General features: G+C 34.2%; 1 protein-coding gene across 1 annotated transcript in view; it reads left to right on the plus strand.

Annotated features, from left to right (window-relative positions):
- The window catches only part of LOC109078142 (latent-transforming growth factor beta-binding protein 4-like), an 86801-nt gene that overhangs the window by 34167 nt on the left and 29193 nt on the right, over positions 1–23441 (plus strand). Inside the window, exons 6-11 of the mRNA XM_042743412.1 lie at positions 1840–2064; positions 12062–12336; positions 14982–15084; positions 17242–17310; positions 18833–18955; positions 22114–22278. Of these exons, the coding sequence (XP_042599346.1) occupies positions 1840–2064; positions 12062–12336; positions 14982–15084; positions 17242–17310; positions 18833–18955; positions 22114–22278 (960 nt within the window). The remainder of the gene's footprint in view (positions 1–1839; positions 2065–12061; positions 12337–14981; positions 15085–17241; positions 17311–18832; positions 18956–22113; positions 22279–23441) is intronic.

The raw sequence follows: 23441 nt of genomic DNA on the forward strand, positions 1-23441 counted from the left end.
AAGGAATATAATTGTACTTGTATATAATTGTGATTGTATAATTGTAGGATACTACCTTTTCTAGTATCTTGGACAGAAAAGGGAGATTCAAGATCGGTCTATAATTAACTAGTTCTTTGGGGTCAAGTTATGTTTTTTTTTTATAAGATGCTTAATAACAGCCAGTTTGAAGGTTTTGGGGACATATCCTAATGACAATGAGAAATTAATAATAGTCAGAAGAGGATATATGACTTCTGGAAGCACCTCTTTTAGGAGTTTAGATGGAATAGGGTCTAACATACATGTTGTTGGTTTAGATGATTTAACAAATGTATACAATTCTTCCTCTCGTATAATATAGAATGAGTGGAACTGTTCCTCAGGGGATCTATAGTGTACTGTCTGATGTGTACTGTAGCAGATGGCTACATTGTTACAGTTTTATCTCTAATAGTATCGATCTTAGAAGTAAAGTTTTCACTAAGTTTTTAGTAGTTTTTTTATTAATTTATTTAATTTAATATTGTAATTATAATTGTATTGTAATTAATATTTAAAAATTTTATATTTTACTTAATAGTATTATATTATATTGTGTTATATTATAGTATAGGTAATTCTTAATAAATTATATTTAATACTATAATTTTATTTAATACTCTGATACTCTATTTATTGTTAAAATCTCATCAAATTTACAATAACCATCATATCATCAGAGTAATTTGTGTTTAATATATTAAAAACAAAAATGTATGTGCTCTGTAAAAAGTGGCATCTTGCAATTGTTATTGGTATTTCTACCTTATTTAACCCATAAAAATTGTTTTCTTGGCATCAGTTGATCTTTACAGGTTGGTTTTATGGATGGAATAAAACCAGTTAATTTAGATGTTACTATTTTTTAGTTTGACTTTGAGTTTCTTAGTATTAGACAGCATAATTTGAGAAAGCAAGAACCAAAACTTTTCTACAAAGAGTCAACATGGTCAGTGTCAAATTTGATTAGTGACCTAGAAATTAATTTTCCATCATTTGTTTTACATTTTTATCAAATCCCTAAAACCTTCTCTTTATTTCCAGGATTAAATTTGATTTTAAACCTTGATTTAACGATGTGGTCACACGACACCACTGAAAACCTGTTGAGTTTTTGGGATTGGAGGAGCAGAAAATTAATACTTACTGGTGACGCCAGCTGGAAAGTTTTGATGAATCATTATGAAAGAAAACTATTGTGATTTGATTTTATGTCGAAGATTAGATTTAACCTCGTTCTGTCTGATTGCTCTTTCTCAAGGGCTTGTTTTCTGAGTTGTTTATGTTGTTGTGTGGAGCTCTTTCTACATGACAGATGTGTTTGGATCTAGAGATCATGCTAGAGTGATTGCAGATGAATACTGCAAAAACAACCATGGAGAGACCCTCTCTTTCTCTCTCTCCTTCTCTCTCACACACACGGTACATTTATTTTCATTTTTTTTTTAGGCATGGGCTTGGTCCAAGCTTTCCAAACATATTAATACATCTCAGACATGTGATATCGAAGGCATTCCAAGGCCAATAATGACATAAAAGAAATAAAAAAAAAAAAAAAAGAGTTACTTTTTATAGAAACTTTCCATTTTGAGAGGCGCTGAAGCAAGGCTCATAACTAGGTTGTTAACAGCATCCATTCAAAGACAATGATTACTGTGTTCTGTGTCTTTCATCAGAACCTTATTGAGCTGTTGTGGGTTTAAAGCAATAATTGCATAATTGTATAAAGTTGATGAGTGATGGATGAAGTCATTCATCAGGGATTTGCTCTCTTTCTCTGTGCTCTTTACTCACTTTCTCTGTTCTTTCTCCCGTCAGTTGTGTGTCCGATGTTGTGTAAGAACGGAGGAGTGTGCGTACAGAAGGATCAATGTCTCTGCCCACCCAACTTCACTGGGAAGTTCTGCCACATCCCCGTCTCCACCGCCGCCTCCACCAATGAGATCGAGAAACAGGCAACAAGTGCTGTGGATTCAGCCAATCAGCCGATGACATCTGAGTACATACTGCCTCTGCAGACGCCTGAGCTGATCAACACCAATGGTGAGAGGATCTGTGTTTTTCACTGAATGTATCTCACAGTGGTTTCACAAAAAGCACAGTTCATTTAACACACGTTGATTTATGGAGGGGCATGTTGTCCCACAGATGGGGACCTGATGTTCAGTCATGTCAGTTTGAGATAAATATTTTTAAATACTATTTGAATTACAATTTTTAAGTTCTACCTGAAGTTAAAAGACATTTAAAAAACATATCGGTATTTCAAATATTTTGAAACATGTGAAATGGTTTTGACCTTGTGAAAAAGAAGTGTGCTTAATGTAGTGAATGTGCACTTATAGTGTACTTCAAATCTCAAAAGTACATAAAAAACAATTAATATAATGTAAGTTAAATAAAAGGCCACTTAAGTGTACTTAGTACTGTCATGACTGTTTCTTAAGTAGAGTTTTAAAAAGTTTTACTTTGAATTACATTTTAGATAATATTTTAAATGTAAATATTAATAATCTTTTGTCATGTTTTAAAGTACACTTTTTTGTGTTTTGAGAAACATACTAAAGCGCATGTAAAGTACTTTATCATCATTTTAACTGTAGTGTGTTATTCAAAATTACATTTAAATAATATTTTATTAAATGTATTTAAATTGCAAATTCATTATTAGAAATGTGTAATTAAATATATGTTCAAAATACGTGACCTTATATAAAATAATGCAATAAATTACATATCAAAATACACTTAAATACTACTTACAGCACGTGGGTCAAATATCAGTCTTACGTTCAACTAATTGCATTTTCATATAAATTTAAAATTCAAATGTATAAAATTAAACTACAGTTAATTTTTATTTGATTGCAATTAACATGCTATTAAATGTCTGAAAACTTGACAAGTTTTCAATTCAAATATATAAAAAAATATATTTTTAAAGTGTATTATTATCGTAGTATGATTTTTAAAAGTGTGCATCTTTTTCAGAAGGGTACAGCTAATTTTAACAATTTAAGCAAAAATCAGAAGAAAAGACCCTATTTTACCAAACACACCCTGTTTCATCAAAACTTTTACAGTGTTAAAATACATAAAATTAGCTTAAGATTCTCATTGAAGGTAATATGTGTTTTGGCGCTGTAGTCTGTTGTGTAACTCATGGCCACATGGATCCAGACTGTTGTGATGGTGAAAAATGACTGTGTCACAGACTGGCAACATTTATTTTCTGTTTTCATTTGGCTGTGATCCATAAATGACGCATCTGAGTCCTGTGAGGAATTAAAGCAGAAACACGGCTGATGCATGACGCAGATGTCAGTTACACCTGGAATATGTGAGCGCAGTGCTTCAATAGATCATGTGTCTCGTGTGTGGGTTTGTTGAGGCAGAATGACATCAGGGAAAGCACCATGTCCACAGTTTTACTCTGAAATCTGCTCTGGGCTTTACTAAGACCTGATGGCATTTTAATATATGTATTTTTGGGGAGTTTGGCTCTTTGTTAGACAGAGGTAATGGAGAGTGACTGGACACGTCAAAGCCAGAAATGAATCTGCGTCACTCAAGAGCAACACAGGTCTTCAGTAGATCGTCATCTCCTTTATTTTAGGTTGATCATCTAAACCAAACTCATTCCTGTAGCTCTTTGCAGTTTCATTCTACAAGAAACAACACCACAACATTTAATACCCATAGTAATGTGTGTTTATTCTGTCAGGGACTGAATTTAGTATGTTGTGCAGTCATCAGCTTTGTTTTTCATTCACTTCTAGAATAAAAATGTCCTGATCATTTACTCACCCCCATGTCATCCAAGTCGGAAAGAAATGAAGGTTTTTGAGGAAAACATTGCAGGATTTTTCTCCATATAGTGGACTTCAATGGGGGCCAACAGGTTGAAGGTCCAAATTGCAGTCTTATTAAATTAATTTAAAAATCTGCATAAAAATAGCCAAGTCGCATTTTACCCACAACCCTTGTGAAAAATAAGTCTGCTTAATTGTGTACTTCAAATCTTAAAAGTACGTTTTGATAATTTGATAAGATAATTGTTCTTGCAGATAATACATTATTAATGCAATGAAAGGCCACTGAAGTGACTTAAAGAGAGAAAAAGTAAACTTTCTAATAATGTCAAATTAAAAGTTTTACTTTAGTTTGAATTTTTTTGACTTTTTTTTATATTCTTTTGTCATGTTTTAAAGAAGTCCACTTATTTTGATGTGTTGACTAACATTTTAAAGCACATGTGAAGTACTGGATTATAATTTTAACTGTAGTGTGTTATTCAACATTACATTTGATAGATAATATATTTAAAAAATACTAAATTAAAACTTAATCATTACAAATGTGTAATTACAAATATATTTAAAAACTCACACTTAAATTCACACTTAAGTATATTCTTTTAAAGTGTACTACTTCTTTTTCACAAGAAACTAGCATTAGATTATTAATCCAGACTAAATTTCAGATGTTATTTAGACTGTAAACCCAAATAACTTGGCAAAAAAAAAGTCAAAGTTTGAGTGTTTAAGTAAGCAGGTTTTTATTTTGTACTGATACCTGTTAATTACTCTTAACATTATTTGAATAAACTTAAAAAATTAAAATAAAATATTGTGTAATCGCAAATTTAAATGTTTTTAGTAGTGGAAACTAGCTATAACTAGCTAATTCAGTAAATGCTAAAAAAAGTTGAATCTCAAAATCATACAGTCACTACTGGAAAGGGTCCAAATACGCAAAAGATGCTCCATTCATCACTATGATAGTCACCCCCCAAAAAACAACATAACAGAAACCTAGAAAGCATTAAACACTATCAAATATACCACTTGACATTAATCTTGCACAAAAAAATAAAATAAAAATCTAAACCAATCCCTCAATTACTAAAAAGTATTGCATATGATCAAATATTTTAGAAGATGTTTATTCAAGTGTTTTATTTACTCCACGTCATTCCTAAGAAGCCGAGTGTTTACAGATAAACGCCTTACAGGACCTTTGACCTCTGGTATTTAACCCCATAATCTCAATCTCTCAACCGTCGCTCGGTGACATGCTACAGACTCTGCTGATGGAACGCCGCTGGTTTATTTTTTGAGTTGGTTTATTTCATCAGGCAGTCATGATAAATGTGTTTCCATCTGTCATTTCATGAGGGAGTGTCAGGTGAACTCATGGTTTTGGCAGAGAGACACATGAACAAAGCTCCAAAGCTGATTAGATACGACAACAACAAAACCTCACCAAGACCTGAGGCGTGATCAGGAGAGACAATGTGAATCTAATTTCCGTTCCAGTTGTGTAGAGAGACCTGATGTGTTGAGCTAACCGCTGACAAGTCTGGCCTGCGACGTGTCAGAAATGTTGATTGGATTAATTTAGCATTAACTTTTGAAGAAATATATTTCAGTTTCAGTACAAGTTGAGATTTATCGATTGCATCTCTGGCGTGTTGTCATCATAGACAATCATTCTGGCTTAAAGTTGAAGTCTATGGGGCAAGTGTTCTGGGCCCGGTTCCCCGATAACGCTCACTCTTAGCGCGCTAAGAAGACTCGAAAGATATATCTTACCAAAGTTGTTTATGTTCCTAAGTGTGTTCCCCGAAGTGTCCCTTAGGAAGCTTCTTAACACGCTGCCGCTTACGTCCGACGTTACAAAGGCGCTTGTGTCCCAAGTGAAGGTGCTGAATAAGTTGGCATCGATCGCTCAGGAATCGATTTTCAACTTCACGCGAAGGTGCATTACTGTGTTAAGAAAGACAACACGTTCTATGCAAATGAAACATTCCTCAAATTATTCCAGTAACATTTATTTTAACATAGTTTAAGTTATCCTTAAAATATAGACTATTAATTAAATTATCAAATTGTCAGTAAAATGTTCACACGATATGTTGTGACGGGTAGACGAACCGGGTATCCCTCGCTAATCATCCACCCTCCTTATCCCGTTGTGCCACTTGTGCAGCTTCTTGACATGGGTTTAACGACTTCCAAAAATTATGTAATACACTTTTATATTAATGGTAAGGTACTTTACAACCAGAATTCCCCGGATGTAATCCCCGGCATGGCGCAGAAGGGCGTTGGTGACAGTGTGGACGCACCTCCATACCGAGGTCTTGCTTAGGTCATAGCCCTCTCCCACGACCTCGATGAAGCTCTCTGTAGCAAAAAAATCTTAGCGCTGCAAGCAGCTGGACTTCAGGGCTTAAAGCAAATTTCCGACCCGTTAGCCTGGCAAGCGCAGGTCTGAGAAGGTCCAGCAGCTCCATAATGAGTTGTCTTGGGAGGCGATTTTTTTTTTTAATATAGCACGTCAGGCAAAATGTCAAAAGGGCTTAAGTTTTGCAGAATAAAAAAAAATTACATGGACTAAACGGCTCTGCGGCCGGCGCCGTCTTTGATTCAATACAAGGGACACGTTGAATCGCTGCCCTAGTTGGTCGCATACTGGACACCACCATTCTTACCCCTTTTATAGATCTTAGCCATTTAGAGCCAAATTGTTTGCCAGATTTTAATTATTAAAAGTGATTGGCAATTTAAACGCTTTAATGACATTACGAAATAGCCTCGGCTAATTACCACCATATTAGTTCTGATACCAAATAAAGTCAACTTCATAAATACTTCACCGGCCACCCCAGGTGCCACCTCAGATGAGGAGTAGGCTTATCTCATTAAATGGAAGCAAGCTGATTATAGTCAGCCTTAGTTATTTATTTTATTAATAGCCTTCTTATTTAAGTTAAGTGCTTAACTTATAAATATCCATTTATTCAATTGTTTTATTAAGTGCATTTGTATTTTGTTGTTTTTGTATATAGTTTTTGCAATAAAAGTGTATTAACCAGGTTCCAGAAATAATCACTGATGGTGCTTCTAAAATAAGTGAGGGTGCTCTAGTCTTAATGCCCATTTTCACATATTTTCTTAACGTGAAATTTTCCCCGCCAACCTCTTTTGACCCCATTTAAAATGCTCTAGACATGCCCCTGGGCCTGTATCCATTGCGAACATATTTTATTATTAGTCTTAAAATGTCCATAACACAAAATCAATTTTGAGCCACAATTGTCAACATACCATAGTTGGACTTGTACTGCGCTGCGCTGATTTCTAAAGACTGCTGCACAGTGGCGACGACTAGCATCTTGAGCTCAAACAACGCTAAGAGAGAGCTTACGAATGGTCCAGACCAACCTTACGAATGTGTGACTTAAAGAAGATATCTTTAGCGTACGAACGTGTCGGGAATCGTGCCATAACATTAAGAGAGAGGTTAAGGAATAGGTTAATAACTACTTAGCGATAAGAACGTTTTGGGGAACCGGGCCCTGGGTGTTGTTTAATAAATAGTTAGTGGTAAGTGATTTTTGGGCTAGATTCATGTTAGCTATAATATACTCTTGTTTATATATATATATATATATATATATATATATATATATATATATATATATATATATATATATATATATACTACAGTATACAGTATATACACACATACACTGATATTAAATAATGTGCATTAGTTCTGAAATTAAGCAGGGTTTTGAAGGTAAATTTTAGTAAAAAGTTTAAATAATAAATTAAATGGAACACAAAGTAAGTCATTATGTCTTTAAATGTCTCTTGATGTAAATACATTTTTGTGAATACATCTTCCAATAGATCTTAGTTTTTTTTTCTTTTTTTGTTAAAGTTAAAAGACCTATTCAAGCAATATACAGTGTACACACAGTATGTACACTGTATATATAATGCTGTTTTCCCTCAGTATTTTTGTCTTGTTTTTCAGTGCAAATGTCTAAAGATTCTTAAATAAAGAACTATTTTCTTGAGAAGAAAATTAATATAAGACAAGAGGTCTTGTTTTATGAAAAACTGATCAAAATGAATTGAGTTTTTGAGTAAAACAAAAACTTATATCTTCCTGTGGGCTCTGAAAAATCTACTTAATTCAAAAGCTGTCCCTGCATTGACAGACGTTCGTTCTTGTTTTAAGCATAAACGACAAGTGACATTTAATTTTGTCTCCGATAACAAGACTTTGTATATTCGGTTTGCATCTTAAGTAAATGTATTGTATCTTAATTTAAGAATTTATTGGGAAACAAAAATACTAAGGAAGATATACATTTTTTGCAGTGCATTCAACATTTATTACTAAGATAGTATGCTCTGACTTAAGACCTTTTAAGGCCTTAATATGTGAAAGGGTGAATTGAAGATATTTTTAAGAACTAAAGCATATACACAACATGAATTAACATTTTGGGAGATGTTTCCCAAAAGCATTATTAACTAATTATGTTCTGTCATTAAAACAGGGTACAACAGATATTCATAAACCTCATCGAAAACTTGCGTGGTTGGAACCAATGTTAATTCTTAACTGAAATCCAGTGTTGGGGAAAGTTACTTTTAAAAGTAATGCCTTACAATATTGCATTACTCCCTAAAAAAGTAACTAAATACGTTACTTAGTTACTTTTTATGGAAAGTAATGTGTTACATTACTTTTGCGTTACTTTTTAAATGTGAGCAGGGCTTGATTGTTTTTAATATAAGAAGTTCTATTTATAGCAAATGTAAAAGTCCTTTCACACCAAAAAGTGTAATGAATAAACCTCAGGCTGAAGGAAAAGTAAATTCAGGTCTGTACAGTAGAACACAGGAGAAGAAGGTTCAACACTCTTCAGCAATAAAAAAAAAACAATGAAGCACAATTGTCAGTTTATCTAAAGTCATTTTTGATTATTAGTATGGTTGAACTGGATCATTAAAGGTCAGCAGCAAAGACACTGTTAATAAAATGGGAATAGATACATTTGTGTTATTTAATATATTTAGTTATTGCAGGTTTGCGTCATATTCTGAGTTTGCATTTCACTGTTTTGATTAATTTTGATGAATACTAAATCTGTTTTGTTTTTTTTGTGAGTGGGATGAATTAATGCACATTCACATTTAGTCTAGAACTACAGTAACATCATGTTCACACAGCGCACACAACGCCTCCATACTTCCGATTTCTCCCAATATGGGAACAGGAGGCTTGTCAGTCAAAAAATGGGAATACAAAGTAACTGGTGTTACTTTTTTGAAAAAGTAACTCAGATATTTTCTTGTAAATTAAAAAGTAATGCGTTACTTTACTAGTTACTTGAAAAAAGTAATCTGATTACGTAACTCGCGTTACTTGTAATGCATTACCCCTAACACTGCTGAAATCTAAGCATTCTTAAAACAAGATACATTTACTTGAAAAGCAACATGACTTAAGATATTGGGTCTTTGCTTAAATTTCATGCTTAAATGCTTAATAAGGTAAGAATAATTTCCCCAAATAATAAAGTTTATTTGTTGACCCCATTGGCAGGTGTTTTCTCTTTTCTTCTTCTTCTTCTTCTTCTTCTTCTTCTTCTTCTTCTTCTTCTTCTTCTTGTTTCAAGCATAAATTCACTTAATTTGAAAACATTGTTTCAGAAAACGAGAACAAATATATATATATATATATATATATATATATATATATATATATATATATATATATATATATATATATATATATATAAATGGTAGTAAAAAATAACCAGCTTAAACATTTTAGGGGAAATGCTACACTTTTTTTTTTTAATGCTACACTACTTTATTATTTTCAGTGCAAGATGCCAGTAAACCCTAAAGCTTTCAAACTAAAAAGCACTCTTATTGTGCAAGCAGTGACTTGGATTGGGGTTATGAGCACTAAACACCGTCTGCACTGTTATGTAACAATCTGAATCCCAAATTGAACCTGATGTTCCCAGATGGGTTTGCAGGGATGTTCGTCCAAACAAATAAGGCCCATGTTGTGCCTGTCTTTTCTAGGCCTCTATTATCACAGAGCTGTTTTCATATTCTTTAGACCTCAAATCATCTTTTATGAAACGCAGAGGACTGGAAAGTGCCGACATTGTATTTAGCGCCTGTTTGGCGAGGAGGGGTTTCTCTCGGAGGAAAATTGGACAAGTGCTTTGCCAAGTTTAATCTGTGAGAGGCAGGAGGTAATGGTGACTCACAGCTCGAACACGCTTCAGGAGAATGAGTCTTCTGTTTGCAGAGATCCAGACTCGGATGCTCTCTATGCCTTTCTCTTTCTCTCGCTGTTATTTCTGGATCATCGGCCTGTTTATGAGAGAAACAGTAAACACATTAATTCTTCTTTTGCTCTGTCCTGAGTATGTGAGACTGATTTAGTGTCATTTCCAGGACTAGGGGTTCAGTGCACAGAGTCAGAACATGACCTGTGATGCCAGAGGGCCGGATATTCATTAATGTGTGCAAGGAATGACCATAAACGCTCTTTGTGATGTTTACAAGCATGCTGTGTGGGATTAAAACGGTCTATTATTCATTTATATTTGCTTTTGTCCCTCACCTGCTGCTGAACAGGTTTTGTATGTGACCCTGGACCACAAAACCAGTCATAAGGGTCAATTTTTCAAGAAATTTACACATCATCTGAAAGCTGAATAAAAAATCTTTCCATTGATGTATGGTTTGTTAGGAGAACAATATTTGGCCGAGATACAACTATTTGAAAATCTCAAATCGGAGGCTGCAAAACATCAAAATATTGAGAAAATTGCCTTTAAATTTGTCCAAATTAAGTTCTTAGCAATGCATATTACTAATCAAAAATTAAATTTTGATATATTTACAGCAGGGAATTTACAAAATATCTTTATGGAACATGATCTTTACTTAAAGCGATAGTTCACCCAAAAATGAAAATTTGATGTTTATCTGCTTACCCCCAGGGCATCCAAGATGTAGGTGACTTTATTTCTTCAGTAGAACACAAATTATGATTTTTAGCTGCAGCAGTTGCAGTCTCTCAGTCGTACAATGCTTGGCAATGGTCAAAGAATCTTTAAAAAAAAAACAAAAACATGCACAGAAAAATCCAAATTAAACCCTGTGGCTCGTGATGATACATTGATGTGTAAAGACACAAAACGATCAGTCTGTGCAAGAAACTGAACAGTATTTATATCGGGTTTTTTTTACCTCTGATTCACGCAATGTCCAAACTGTTAGAACTCTTGTGAACGTGCTTCACAGCAGCCTGCATCATCTTCTTATTTTTGTTTTATGGCGGATCGCAGACATATAAGTGCATTACTGCCACCTATATATAATATATATAAAAGAAGATGATGCAGGCTGCTGTGAAGCGCGTTCACAAGAGTTCTAACAGTTCGGACATTGCGTGAATCAGAGGTAAAAAAAAAATCAACATATAAATACTGTTCAGTTTGTTGCACAGACTGATTGTTTTGTGTCTTTACACATCAATGTATCGTCACGAGCCACAGGGTTTAATTTGGATTTTTCTGTGCATGTTTTTTTTTTTTTTTTTTTTTTTTCTCTCATAGATTCGGTTACCATTGCCAAGCATTGTACGACTGAGAGACTGCAACTGCTGCAGTTAAAAATCATAATTTGTGTTCTACTGAAGATATGAAGTCACCTACATCTTGGATGCCCTGGGGGTAAGCAGATAAACATCAATTTTCATTTTTGGGTGAACTATCCCTTTAATGTCTTAATGATTTTTGGCATAAAAGAAAAATCAATAATTGTGACCCATACAATGTATTTTTGGCTATTGCTACAAATATACCCCAGCGACTTAAGACTGGTTGTGTGCTCCAGGGACACATTAACAATGCATAAAATGCTGGCTATGAGCTTCAGCGAGAAAAAAACGAGTCTGCAATTTTATTCCAAAATTGGTTATTTCCATCGCTGTAAATTGTCATAAATTGTCCATAAATTGTAATTTTGCTAATAAACACAGTACGTCATTTAAATGTTTTTTTGTTAATTTGCATATTACGTTGTTTTGGTAATTTGCATTATTTTTAGGTAAAATATGTTTTTTTATACTTTTCATTATTGAGTGGAAGAACTCTTGATTTCTTCAGTGTGTTTCTGTCTGATCCGGTCTCTCTGTCTGTCAGCGTCCCCAATGGTGAAGGTGCGAGTCCAGCATCCTCCAGAGGCCAGTGTGAAGATCCACCAGGTCTTGAAGGTGGGCTACGGCCCCACCGTCCACGAGCACTCAGAAACCGTGACCTGGTCCGCGGGGCTCTCAGGGGCCCATCCTCACCAGCTGCGGGGAGAGAGAGCCGAGGTGCCGTCGCCGAGGGTTCAAGCCCAGACCATCCGCGGGGATTCAGTCTACACCGAGACGTCCGGCTTCAAATACTGCTTCAGAGAAGTGCGCAACGGACAGGTCAGCTTAAAGCTCTTCTGTTTGCATTCCTCGTTTGCTTTAGCTTTAGAGCATCTGGTTCAGTTCTAGTAGGAACAGGACTCGAGCTTGTCTGGACTATGCTGGATGAATTGAGTATGATTTGTTTATCATGTGATCATGCTGAACTTCAAGGTTAGCCAGTGTCGTGAAAACCTCTTCCGACTGCTGAAGTGTGTTCATCCAAGATTGTTTAGCCAAAGTACTCTTACTATAGCAGGATTCCCCTGGAGCAGCTTGGGGTTTAAGAGATTTGTCTTACAAAAATAAAAATTCATCATTTGTTCAAATGTTTGTTGCTGGAAATATGCATTTTTCTATGGAACACAATAGTAGTAATTCAACATAATGACATAATGAATAAAGACCAAAGACTGTCAAGCTCCCCAAAAGGAACAAAAAGTACTTATGGAAATTATATTCTTTAGGAATATACTAAAAAGTAATTAACTAAATGCAGTGTTTTCAGATATTTAATTGCATGTTATTTACAATTAAATAATGTATTGTTTAAATTCATAATAAATGCAAGAGCGCTTTTTTTAACTCACTTAAGTGGTATATGTAATTTCATAATTATTTCTATTGTCTTTGAAATACGTTAGTTATTGAGCATTTATGGTAAAATAAAATATACTGGAAATGCATTTTATTATTGTGAATGTAAATACGTGTGTAATGATGAAGTTGCAGATTAGAATATTTAAAATATATTAACTTTAAGTGTCATATCAAATAACAGTTAAAAGTTGCATTTGCTTTAGTATGTTAGTCAGCACATCAAAATTACTGTTTACTTCTTTAAAACACAGCAAAAGATTATTCAAATGATTTAAAAAGCTCTTTAAAGTAAAACTTTTAATTTGATATTATTACAAAGTGCACTGTTTTTACACACACAAAAAAGTACTTAAATGTGTTGAGTAACAGTCATGAAAGTGTCTCTTTTTGCACTTAAGTGGCATTTTATATTTTTTTAATGTTATGGTTTCTGAAAGTATTTTTTAAGAATATACTTTTAAGATTTAAAGTAAACTACAAGTGCTTATTCAGCACACTTTTTCTCAAGAGACAAGACTGCATAATAAAAGAAGTCAGTATGCAATAGCTTAATATGAGGAATAGATTGAAATTTAAAAGGATAGTTCACCAAAAAAAAAAAAACACAGAATTCTGTTTTCATTTACACACCCTCAAGTCGGTCTAAACCTTTATGAGTTTCCTTTTGTTGGACACAAAATACACAATATTTTGAATAATTTCAGTAAAAAAAAAAAAAAAAATTGCTGACCATTGACTTACATAGTATAGGGGAAAAAATAGCATGGAAGTCAGTGGCTAAAGTCAACATGAGCAAATTGTGAAAATGTCTACTTTAGACAATCTAAAATCAACACCAAGCAACTTTGCAACCAGTATTGGATAAGGTTACTTTTAAAAGTAATGCATTACAATACTGCATTGCTCCCTAAAAGTAACTAATTACATTACTTATTTACTTTTTATGGAAAGCAATGTGTTACATTACTTTTGCATTACTTTTTCTCATCTGGGCTGGGCTTGCTTGTATGTTTTTAAAATGAAAATGTTCTATTTTTGGCAAAAGTAATAGCCCTTTCACACCAAAAGTCAAAGGAATAAGCCTCAGGTATTTTCTTGTAAATGAAAAATAATGCGTTACTTTACTAGTTACTTGGAAAAATGTAATCTGAATACATGAGCATTGCTTGTAATGTGTTATCCCATTAACACTGTTTGCAACTGTTTGCAACTTCCTGATAATTTACTCACCCCCATGTCATCCAAGATTCAAACATTCCAGGACTTTTCTCCATATAGTGGACTTCAGTGGTGCTCAACGGATTGAAGGTTAAAAATGCAGTTTCAATGAGCTCTACACGGTCCCAGCCGAGGATTAAGGGTCTTATCTAGCCAAACAATCGATCATTTTCTGAAAACAAATAATATCTATACCCTTTTTACCACAAATGCTTGGCTTGCTCTAGCTCTGCGATGTGCGTCTTTATTAGGTGATGTTGTGAGGTTTGCGTGTTTATTAGGTGGTGTCTGCGATGTGGTTTTTTATAAGGCCAACATGCAAAAAAAATGCCCTTTACAAAAAGTTAAAACAACGATGTCGGTTGATTTTAAAGTTGGAGGAGAAAATGAGATGGTGTTTTTAATCAAAGTACAAAGATGAAGAACTAACCGTACACGATTACGGTTACGTTATGTGTGAAGACTCGCATCGCAGCACTAGAGCAAGCCGAGCATTTATGGTTAAAAAGTGTATAAATATTATTTGTTTTCAGAAAATGACCGATTGTTTGGCTAGATAAGACCCTTATTCCTCAGCTGGGATCGTGTAGAGCTCTTTGAAGCTGCATTGAAACTGCATTTTTAACCTTCAATCTGTTGAGCACCACTATATGGAGAAAAGTCCTGGAATGAAACTTAATTTCTTTGCCACTGAAGAAAGAAAGACATGAACATCTTGGATGACATGGGGGCATTTTTTTTTTATTCTGGAAGTGGACTTATTCTTTAACACTTCACTACATGCCCAATTCAGTCGTTTGAGTGAATGGATAAGTGAAGGATTGTGTGTTTTCTGCTCTGCCCCACAGTGCAGTTCTCCGTTACCTGGTCTGAGGAGTCAGGAGATGTGCTGCCGGGGTGTTGGGAAGGCCTGGGGCATCAACGAATGCACGCTCTGTCCCGCAGTCTTAGGTGAGAGTCTGCACATGGAGTATGTCAGTACTGTCAGACAGGCCTGGAGGGTTACAACTATAAATCATCTGAGCGATTACAGCTGCACAGTTTGTACTTAGAGCACAAAGAGGCAACAAAACACCGGTGATATTAGTTCAGCTGGCTGGTAAAACACATGTCTGTCTTGTAAAACAGAAAGTACAGCAGTTGCTGCATGACTTCAGGAGATAAATATAGCTTTAAGAGTTCTCTGGCAGACGTCTCATTTAAGTCCTGCAACTATATTATTATTGCGACAGTCGAGGTGTCGCCATTAGCCCTGCATCAGCTCTCTGGCTAAACATTACAACGTATTTACATTCCTCATCCACTTGATGAATGCTGCAACCTTTAATAGAAACTGACTTCAGCACCCCTATCATTTATTAAATATAGTGACATGCAGTGACATAATCCATGATTTTTTGGAGAACTTCATGCAGATACAAACCATACAGTTTGTTATACTGCTGTATATGGGGTAAGTTGTCACAACGGGATATGCAATATGCAAAAGATTTATATGAGGAATAGATTAAAATTTAAAGGGATAGTTTACCCAGAAATGATTTTTTAGGTTTTTTGATATGTTAATGCAGATCAAAACATGCAGTCTTTCTCGTGCAGCTTTTTGTAACACTGTGGGGTAAGCTGTGTGTAAGTTGTCACAATGAGAGTATATAGCAAAATTAGCACATATAACAAAAATGTAACTATATATATATAGCTGTTGGATAAATAAGTAAATACAATAAATATGATGATATTGTAACTAGAAATTAAAAAAAAAATGAAAAATCATTTAAGAGGGTTTTTATAGAGAAAAGCATTTATTAATAATGCAATTGATCTGATCACTATTTTAGTATCATTGATTTAATATTATATTTTTGTTGATATTTTGGCCTAGAATTTTTTTTTTTTTACATTTTAATCTTAGTTAAAGTTTTAATAATGTAGTGTTTCTCTCTCTCTCTCTCTCTCTATTTTTTTTTTTTTTTTATAACTATGTTATTTTAGTTAATACATTTAGGGACCAATTCTGACCATTAACTAACTGTGACTTTATCCTCAGTAAACTTTTAATTTGTAATTAAGATAGTTTAGATTACAGGATCTAAAATATGATCATGCAGAATAAGCCATTAATATGTGCTTTATAAGTACTAATAAACAGTCAATATGCTGGTAATATGCATGCTAATAAGCAACTAGTTGATAGTGAGAACTGCTGTGTTTCAAATCAAGAAAATGTGTTCTATGTTAGATTTTAGTTAAAATCTCATAACTATGTTTCAGAATTTTTTTTTTTTTTTTTTTTTTTTTTTTTTGCTGTTGTTCTTAGTGCAGAGAAACATTTGCTAAGGTTATATTTTCATAACTGCTTGGCGACCCTGAGTGGATGATAATGTTAAGCACACGGTTATATAATCATTTTACCCTGTGCTGAATAATGACTGGAACAATAGAGCCGTCTGTTACAAGCTTCGGGATCTCTGGCTCCCCAGAGCCACAAATATTTAACCTCACAGGGACAAATAGTTATTTTTCCTTTCTGTGAAGCACTCTGGAAAGTATGCCTGAACATGCTGGAAGACTTTGTTGTGAAAGAAACAAAAAAGGGAACACACTTTCACTTGTGAAAAAAAGTGTACTTAATTGTATTGAATGTTTACTTAAAGTGAACTTCAAATCTTTAAAGGTTTTTTTTTTTTTTTACTGTACTTGCAGATAATATGACATTAATTAAAAATAAAAGTAATTTTTGAAATGAATGAAGTAAAAATAATTTTTCTCAAGGGTTGCCTTATAAATAAACAAATCACTCTGTATTTAATGCTGAACTGTAAAGCTTTACATTAAGTTATGTACAGTATATGCATGCACATAAGCTACATATTCTCACATGTAAGAACAAAGCCAGAATGCGGCTTAATGAAATATAGTGTCAGGATGTTTTGTGTTATTGTATTTGTTTCAGCCTCCGGTCTTGCTGATGAATCACTTGTTAATTATCTGCATGTTTTTCCTCCTTCTCAGTTTGATTTTCCTTTCGCACGCATTATTAAACTAGCTGCAGTTTGACAGATGTGTCCGTACGTCCTGCTCGAGATTGATATGCTCTTATCTCACCAGGAAACACTGTTAATGGACAGGGAAGCTGCCCGAAAGGCTTCGAGAGGGTCAACGGGACTCAGTGTGTGGGTAAGAGTCCTCGCCCCGTCCTCCTGTGCTAGATTGATCCTAGCGCTCGCCATTATCTCTCGTGGGCCAAAACACATTTCAGGAACATGCAAACAAACACTTTGTTCTTCCTTCCTTCATCCAGAGGTCAGCCAAATGCATCAGTCTCTAAAGACGGTTTAATGGTTGCTGCACACATCTAGTTTAGTCTTGCTTGTGTAGTTCATGCTGCTTTAGTGCTGTGGAGCTGATATGATAAGTAGACATTTAACTGACCGTTTTACTCAAAGTGACTAACAAAGCACAATCCACATTGAGAAAAGGGTTGAAGTTTGCATTTACAACCCATTTTATTTCCATAATGTGCCATATTTCTGCGTGAAATGTGAGATGAGTCTGTTTGATCTATTGCATGTCCAAATCCCAAAATGTGAATAGAAATTGACTATATTTAATTTCATAATGCATGCATTATAATTTATAGAAAATTGTGTTTTCTATAAAATATATAGAAGATTATAATAAATTGTATAACTTTATTATAGCATAATTTTATAGTTAAAATATATTTAAGATATGTTTGTTTATTTATTGATTATTATTTTATTTTTATTTATTCTTTAAAATGTTATTATTTATTTTTATGTTATTTTTGAAAAGTTTTATTTATTTATTTACTTACATCTTTTGACCACCATGGAGTTATTTGAATTACAGTTTGACACATATCATCGGTTTGGCTTTTGAAATACGTACGAGGAGCATGTCCAGCTTAATTTAAAGGAGAAAAAAAAAATCCTTACATAGCTGTAAACTCCAGGTTTTCTCACATGGTAGTAATTATGACGGAATGAATCTTTCCCAGTTTGTTAGTATGTGTGAAATCCAGAGACCACCTTCCCCGGAGGAGAATCTACAGCATTGTTTTCTAATCTTTATCCTGACCGTAACGGCAGACCAGATGGCTTGATAAACACACTGTAAAATCAGTTTATCAAGACAGAGCCAGAGGTGGTCACAGGGTCAAATAATGACAACTTCAGATTTGTTACATATCTCTCTCTCTGCTACATTTCCTCTCCTGCTTCTTCAAACCACAGATTCATTCTGTCATTATGTAACATTAATGGTTCCTGTATTTGCTACATTTGAGGTAATAACATTGTACACCACAGTGCAAGGTATCCTTACATAAGTACTGAAAAGTGCATGTACACTTTTCAAATTAAAAGTCCTCTGTTGGCATTGATGGACAACCTTTAACATCCATGGAAACTTTCACCTGTACAAAAGGTTATTTATAGTAGAAAAGGGTTCTTTAAATTATTAAAATGTTTTTCACACTAAGAAAGAACTGTTCAATGAAATGCCACTAAATGCAGTTCTTCATTGGTTCTTCTGATTTTTTCAATCACAATCAGTCTCAGTTATCCATCCAAGTTTACTTAAGTGTGTTAAGCACACTACAAGCACACTTCTTTTTCACAGCATGAACAATCCAACACATCAGGGTATGACAGTCATGTTTCCTCCTCTGGTGTAGATATTAACGAGTGTTTGCAGCCGGGTTTCTGTGAAAACGGGAACTGTGTTAACACCCGAGGGAGCTACAGTTGTGTCTGCAAAGAGGGCTACTTATTGGACGCCTCTCATGGGATCTGCATCTGTAAGTACGGGGCTGTCGGACACCACGGCGTCACCTGAGAGGAGAGCGGCGGCGGGAATATGGCAGGACAGCCAAACCACACAGCTACAGCCTTCAGTCATACACAGACATAAAGCAATAATTCTCCCAAAAATGGAAATTTGACAAAAATGTGCTCACACTCGGGCCATCTGGGCCTCGTTTACACTGTCAGTTAAATGTGACCCAATTCCGATTTTTTTGCTCGTATGTGACAGATCTGATGTGTTATATGATCATGTAAACAGGGAAAACAAAATGCATGCATTCGGATATTTCGAGATGGACACATGAATGGAATATGGGTCACAACTGAAAGAAGGTGTAAACCTACAGTCGGAAAGATCAGATATAGGCAACAAATCAGAATTGGGCATCAAGACCTGCAGTGTAAACGAGGCCTAAGATTAGGATGAGTTTGTTTCTTCATCAAATTTGTAGAAATGTAGCATTGCATCAGTGTCTCAGCAATGGATGCTCTGCAGTGAATGGGTGCCGTCAGAATGAGAGTCCAAACAGCTGATAAAAATATTAACAATAATCCACAAGTAATCCACAGCACTCCAGTCCATCAGTTAACATCTGGAGAAGAGAAAAGATGAAACTCATCCAGCATTAAGACGTTTTCAACTTTAAACCATTGCTTCTTGCCAAAATACAAGTCCATAATCCATAATAAGGCTTCCTGAATCAGGTCTATATATATATATATATATATATATAGATATATATATATATATATATATATATATACATATATAAACTATATATATATACTTGCTATGTGTACTGCATTAGGCTAACCGAGACTTGTCATACCATTTGCTTATTATTCTCTTTAGTTGGTTTTGATTGCTTCATTTGTAAGTCGCTTTGACTAAAAGCATCTGCTAAATGACTAAATGTAAACATTTCTTACAAACACGTAGCTTTTGTCTTCTCCAGATGTTAACTGATGGACTGGAGTGCTGTGGATTACGTGTGGATTATTGTGGTGTTTTTATCAGCTGTTTAGACTCTCATTCTGACGGCACCCATTCACTGTAGAGCATCCATTGATGAACAAGTGATGCAATGCTACATTTCTCCAACTCTGATGAAGAAACAAAGTCGTTTGTATCTTGAATGGTCTGAGGTGAGCATTTTCAGGTACTATACCAAAGCATGAGTTTCAGATCCACACTACAAAGTGAACACAGATGAGTGGAGGTTTTGGCTGTGTGGCGTTTGCTTCTGTCTATTCCAGCAGGCATTACTGTGCTCGGCTTGAGAGATGCCTGATGATTGGAGCTGTACTTTTCCCTTTGTCCTGACTCTGCATATGCATCCCTACATCGAGGCCTGTCCTGACTGATCGCTCAGTGTTTTTCTGTGTTTTCCCGTCGATGGGAGCTGCCTCTTTCTGCCTGAGTTTTTGCATCTGGGAAACTCTGTGACTCTGTTTTAATCAGATTTTCTTCTTGTCTGAATCTTGTCAAGCCTTCATGTGACTCTGAGCATTTTCATGTGTGTCAGTCAGGTAAGTGTAACTACGTCTCCTGCTGTGTTTGGGTCTGTATATGTGTGATTATGTGCATATCCCTGCAGTGATTTGGGCTGATCTGTATGTCATTTCCAGTGGCTCTGTGGCTGATTATTGTATGCCTGGCTCTCCTTTAAACTTTGTTTGTGCTGCTAAACCAATCAAAGCGCCAAGTGTAACGAATGATGTCAGTGTAAAATGTGTAGCAGAAATATTTATCTCTTTAGAACTTTTTTGAGGTAGATTTGCGTAAGTATGACGTCAATAACAAACACAACCAACTTTAAGGAATAGTTCACAAAAAAAAAAAAAAAAAAAAAAGTTTGACAAACCTTTTTTAGTTTCAAACCCATATTATTGTCTTTCTTCTGTGGAACACAAACAGAGATGTTTTGTACAATGTCCAAGCTGCTCTTTTTCCATTCAATAAAAAATAGACAGTGATTAATACTGTTAAGCTCCAATCAACACCATGAATTTTTTTTTTTTTTTTTTTTTTTTAAAGTTTACTAAAAACTTTCTCTCAGCACTCTTTTATCTGTTTGTTTAAAGGTAAAATTTCAGTGAATGATGTCTTAAATTGTTAAAGCTTTTAAATTGTATATATATATATATATATATATATATATATATATATATATATATATATATTATATATATATATATATATTATATATTAATAATGAAATAAATTGCCAGTTGGGTGCACTTAATCAGAGACACTTCCATGACTGTTTATTAACATATTTAACTGCATTTTAAAAGGTGTAAAAATGCCAAATTTAAAGTTTTACTGTCAAGTACATTATAAATAATTATGTTTTAATAATATTTTAAAAAATGTTGTACTTAAGTCCAATTAAATGGGTCGAAAAAGCACTCTTACTGTAAGTTCAACTACGCTTGAAAAATAAAATGTCTTTACTGAAAATTCTTGATTTAAAATAAAAATAAAAACCATTTTAATTAATATGATTTTTAAAATGTATTTTGTATTATTTATAATTAAATTAAAATTGTTTTAAATGTAAATGTGTATACACACAGTTGCATTTATTATAATTTTCCTTTCAAATCTACTGTAAATGACATGCAGTGAAGTGTTTGTAAACTTTACATTCCGTTCACACTTAAGTCTGTTCTTTTAAAGTATTATTGTTTCTGTAATAAGTACTCTTTTTTAAAAAAGTATGCTAAAATGTATTTCTTTTCCGCAAGGGTATGGCTGGGGACTTAAGATTTAGAGTATGAGTTATTTAGCTATAGACTGATTTTACTGATACCTTTATGGTCACTGTATGCTTTTGTTGTATGGATAAGAGCAGCATGATCATTCCTCTAAACTCCTGCTTTTGTGTTCCGCACAAGAAAGAAAGTCATAATGTTGCAAATGACACGAGGGAGAAAGGATGACAGAATTGATATTTCTGAGTGAACTGTCCCTTTTTAAGACCATTTAAAGCAGCAGTAAATATGAAGAATCATCTCTATTCTTTCATGTTCATAAATGAATGCATTTGTACTGTACTTGCATGCACGGTCTGCTGCATGTTGAGATTCGTGTCCCTATACCTGTATCCCTATGTGATGTTATTTTATATTATTTTCCCCCTCACAGCGCAAAAGGTGATCTCCTTGGAGAAGGACCAGTGTTTCCGTATCCTGAACCAGGGCTCCTGTTCTCTGCCCATCCTGAGGAACATCACCAAACAGATCTGCTGCTGCAGTCGAGTGGGCAAAGCCTGGGGGAAGAAGTGTGAGTTATGCCCATACTTTGGTTCAGGTAAGAAACCTTTCCGACATTCAGAGAATGCACTTATCCTTTAAAACAACTGCACTGGAATGAACATCTTTAATGCAAAAGTATGGGCAAAGAGTGGGCGGAAGAAGGCTGGAGGACAGCACTGAGAACATTACAGTGTGTTAATACAGAATATTGAAACAACATGATTTGGTTTTTACACAAAGAGTCCAACTGTTCCTCAAGGACCCCGTCCCACCCACACCACCAGCAATATTTCTCAGAAAATGTTTGGAGGAATATCAAAGCAGTTGGAATTTACTGCGTAATTTGTCTGTCTTAGTTTAAATACCACAAGTTGAGGTTCTAGCGCTGTCCCGGTTGACCCTCAACGTTTCTGGCTCGATTTAAAAACAAAAATGTAAAACTCCAATGGAGTTTTTATTTTTTTTTCAACTGAGTCCATTTCAGTGAATTATGTCTTAAATTTTGATCTCACACAAAGCTTGTGAACCAGTAGTGCGCTTGTAGCATACTGCAAATCTTAAAAGTATATTTTAAAACACTGTACTTGCAGATAATATAATATTAATGAAATAAAAGGCCATTGAAGTGAATTTAAAAAAGACACTGACTTTATTCCTTAACACACATAAGTACACTTTCAAAATGCACTTAAATTGTTTTATTTACTTTGAAGTACATTTAAAATTACCCTGTTTAATAATTGTGTGCCTTGCTTTAAAGAAATACACTTTTTTCACTTAACATACTAAAGCACATGTAAAGTACTTGATTAGAATTTTAACTGTAGTGTTATTTGATATTACATCTAAAATGTAAAAATTTGCAACTTCATCATTACAAATGTGTAATTACTACTTACAAATATAAATAGTACAAGTTTAAATAGAAATGGCTTTAAAGTATGTAAATGTAAATAACAATTATAAATGTCCCTTATAAAATGTAAATTATAGTTGAGTAATTTTGTTTAATTTTATTTATTGTTAAATTTTTATTGTATCTTAAAAGTATCATTTTAAAAACTACTCTTGCAGACAAGATATTAACAAAATAATTTAGGTGTGCTTAAAGAGAGATACATTTGTTTCTTAACACACTTAAGTAGACTTTTTTTTTTTTTTACTTTAAAGTAAATTTTAAACTGTTTTCATAATATTTTGTTATGCTTATTAAATGTG

Source organism: Cyprinus carpio, chromosome B18 (assembly GCF_018340385.1).
Source record: "Cyprinus carpio isolate SPL01 chromosome B18, ASM1834038v1, whole genome shotgun sequence".
Classification (NCBI taxonomy): Eukaryota; Metazoa; Chordata; class Actinopteri; order Cypriniformes; family Cyprinidae; genus Cyprinus; species Cyprinus carpio.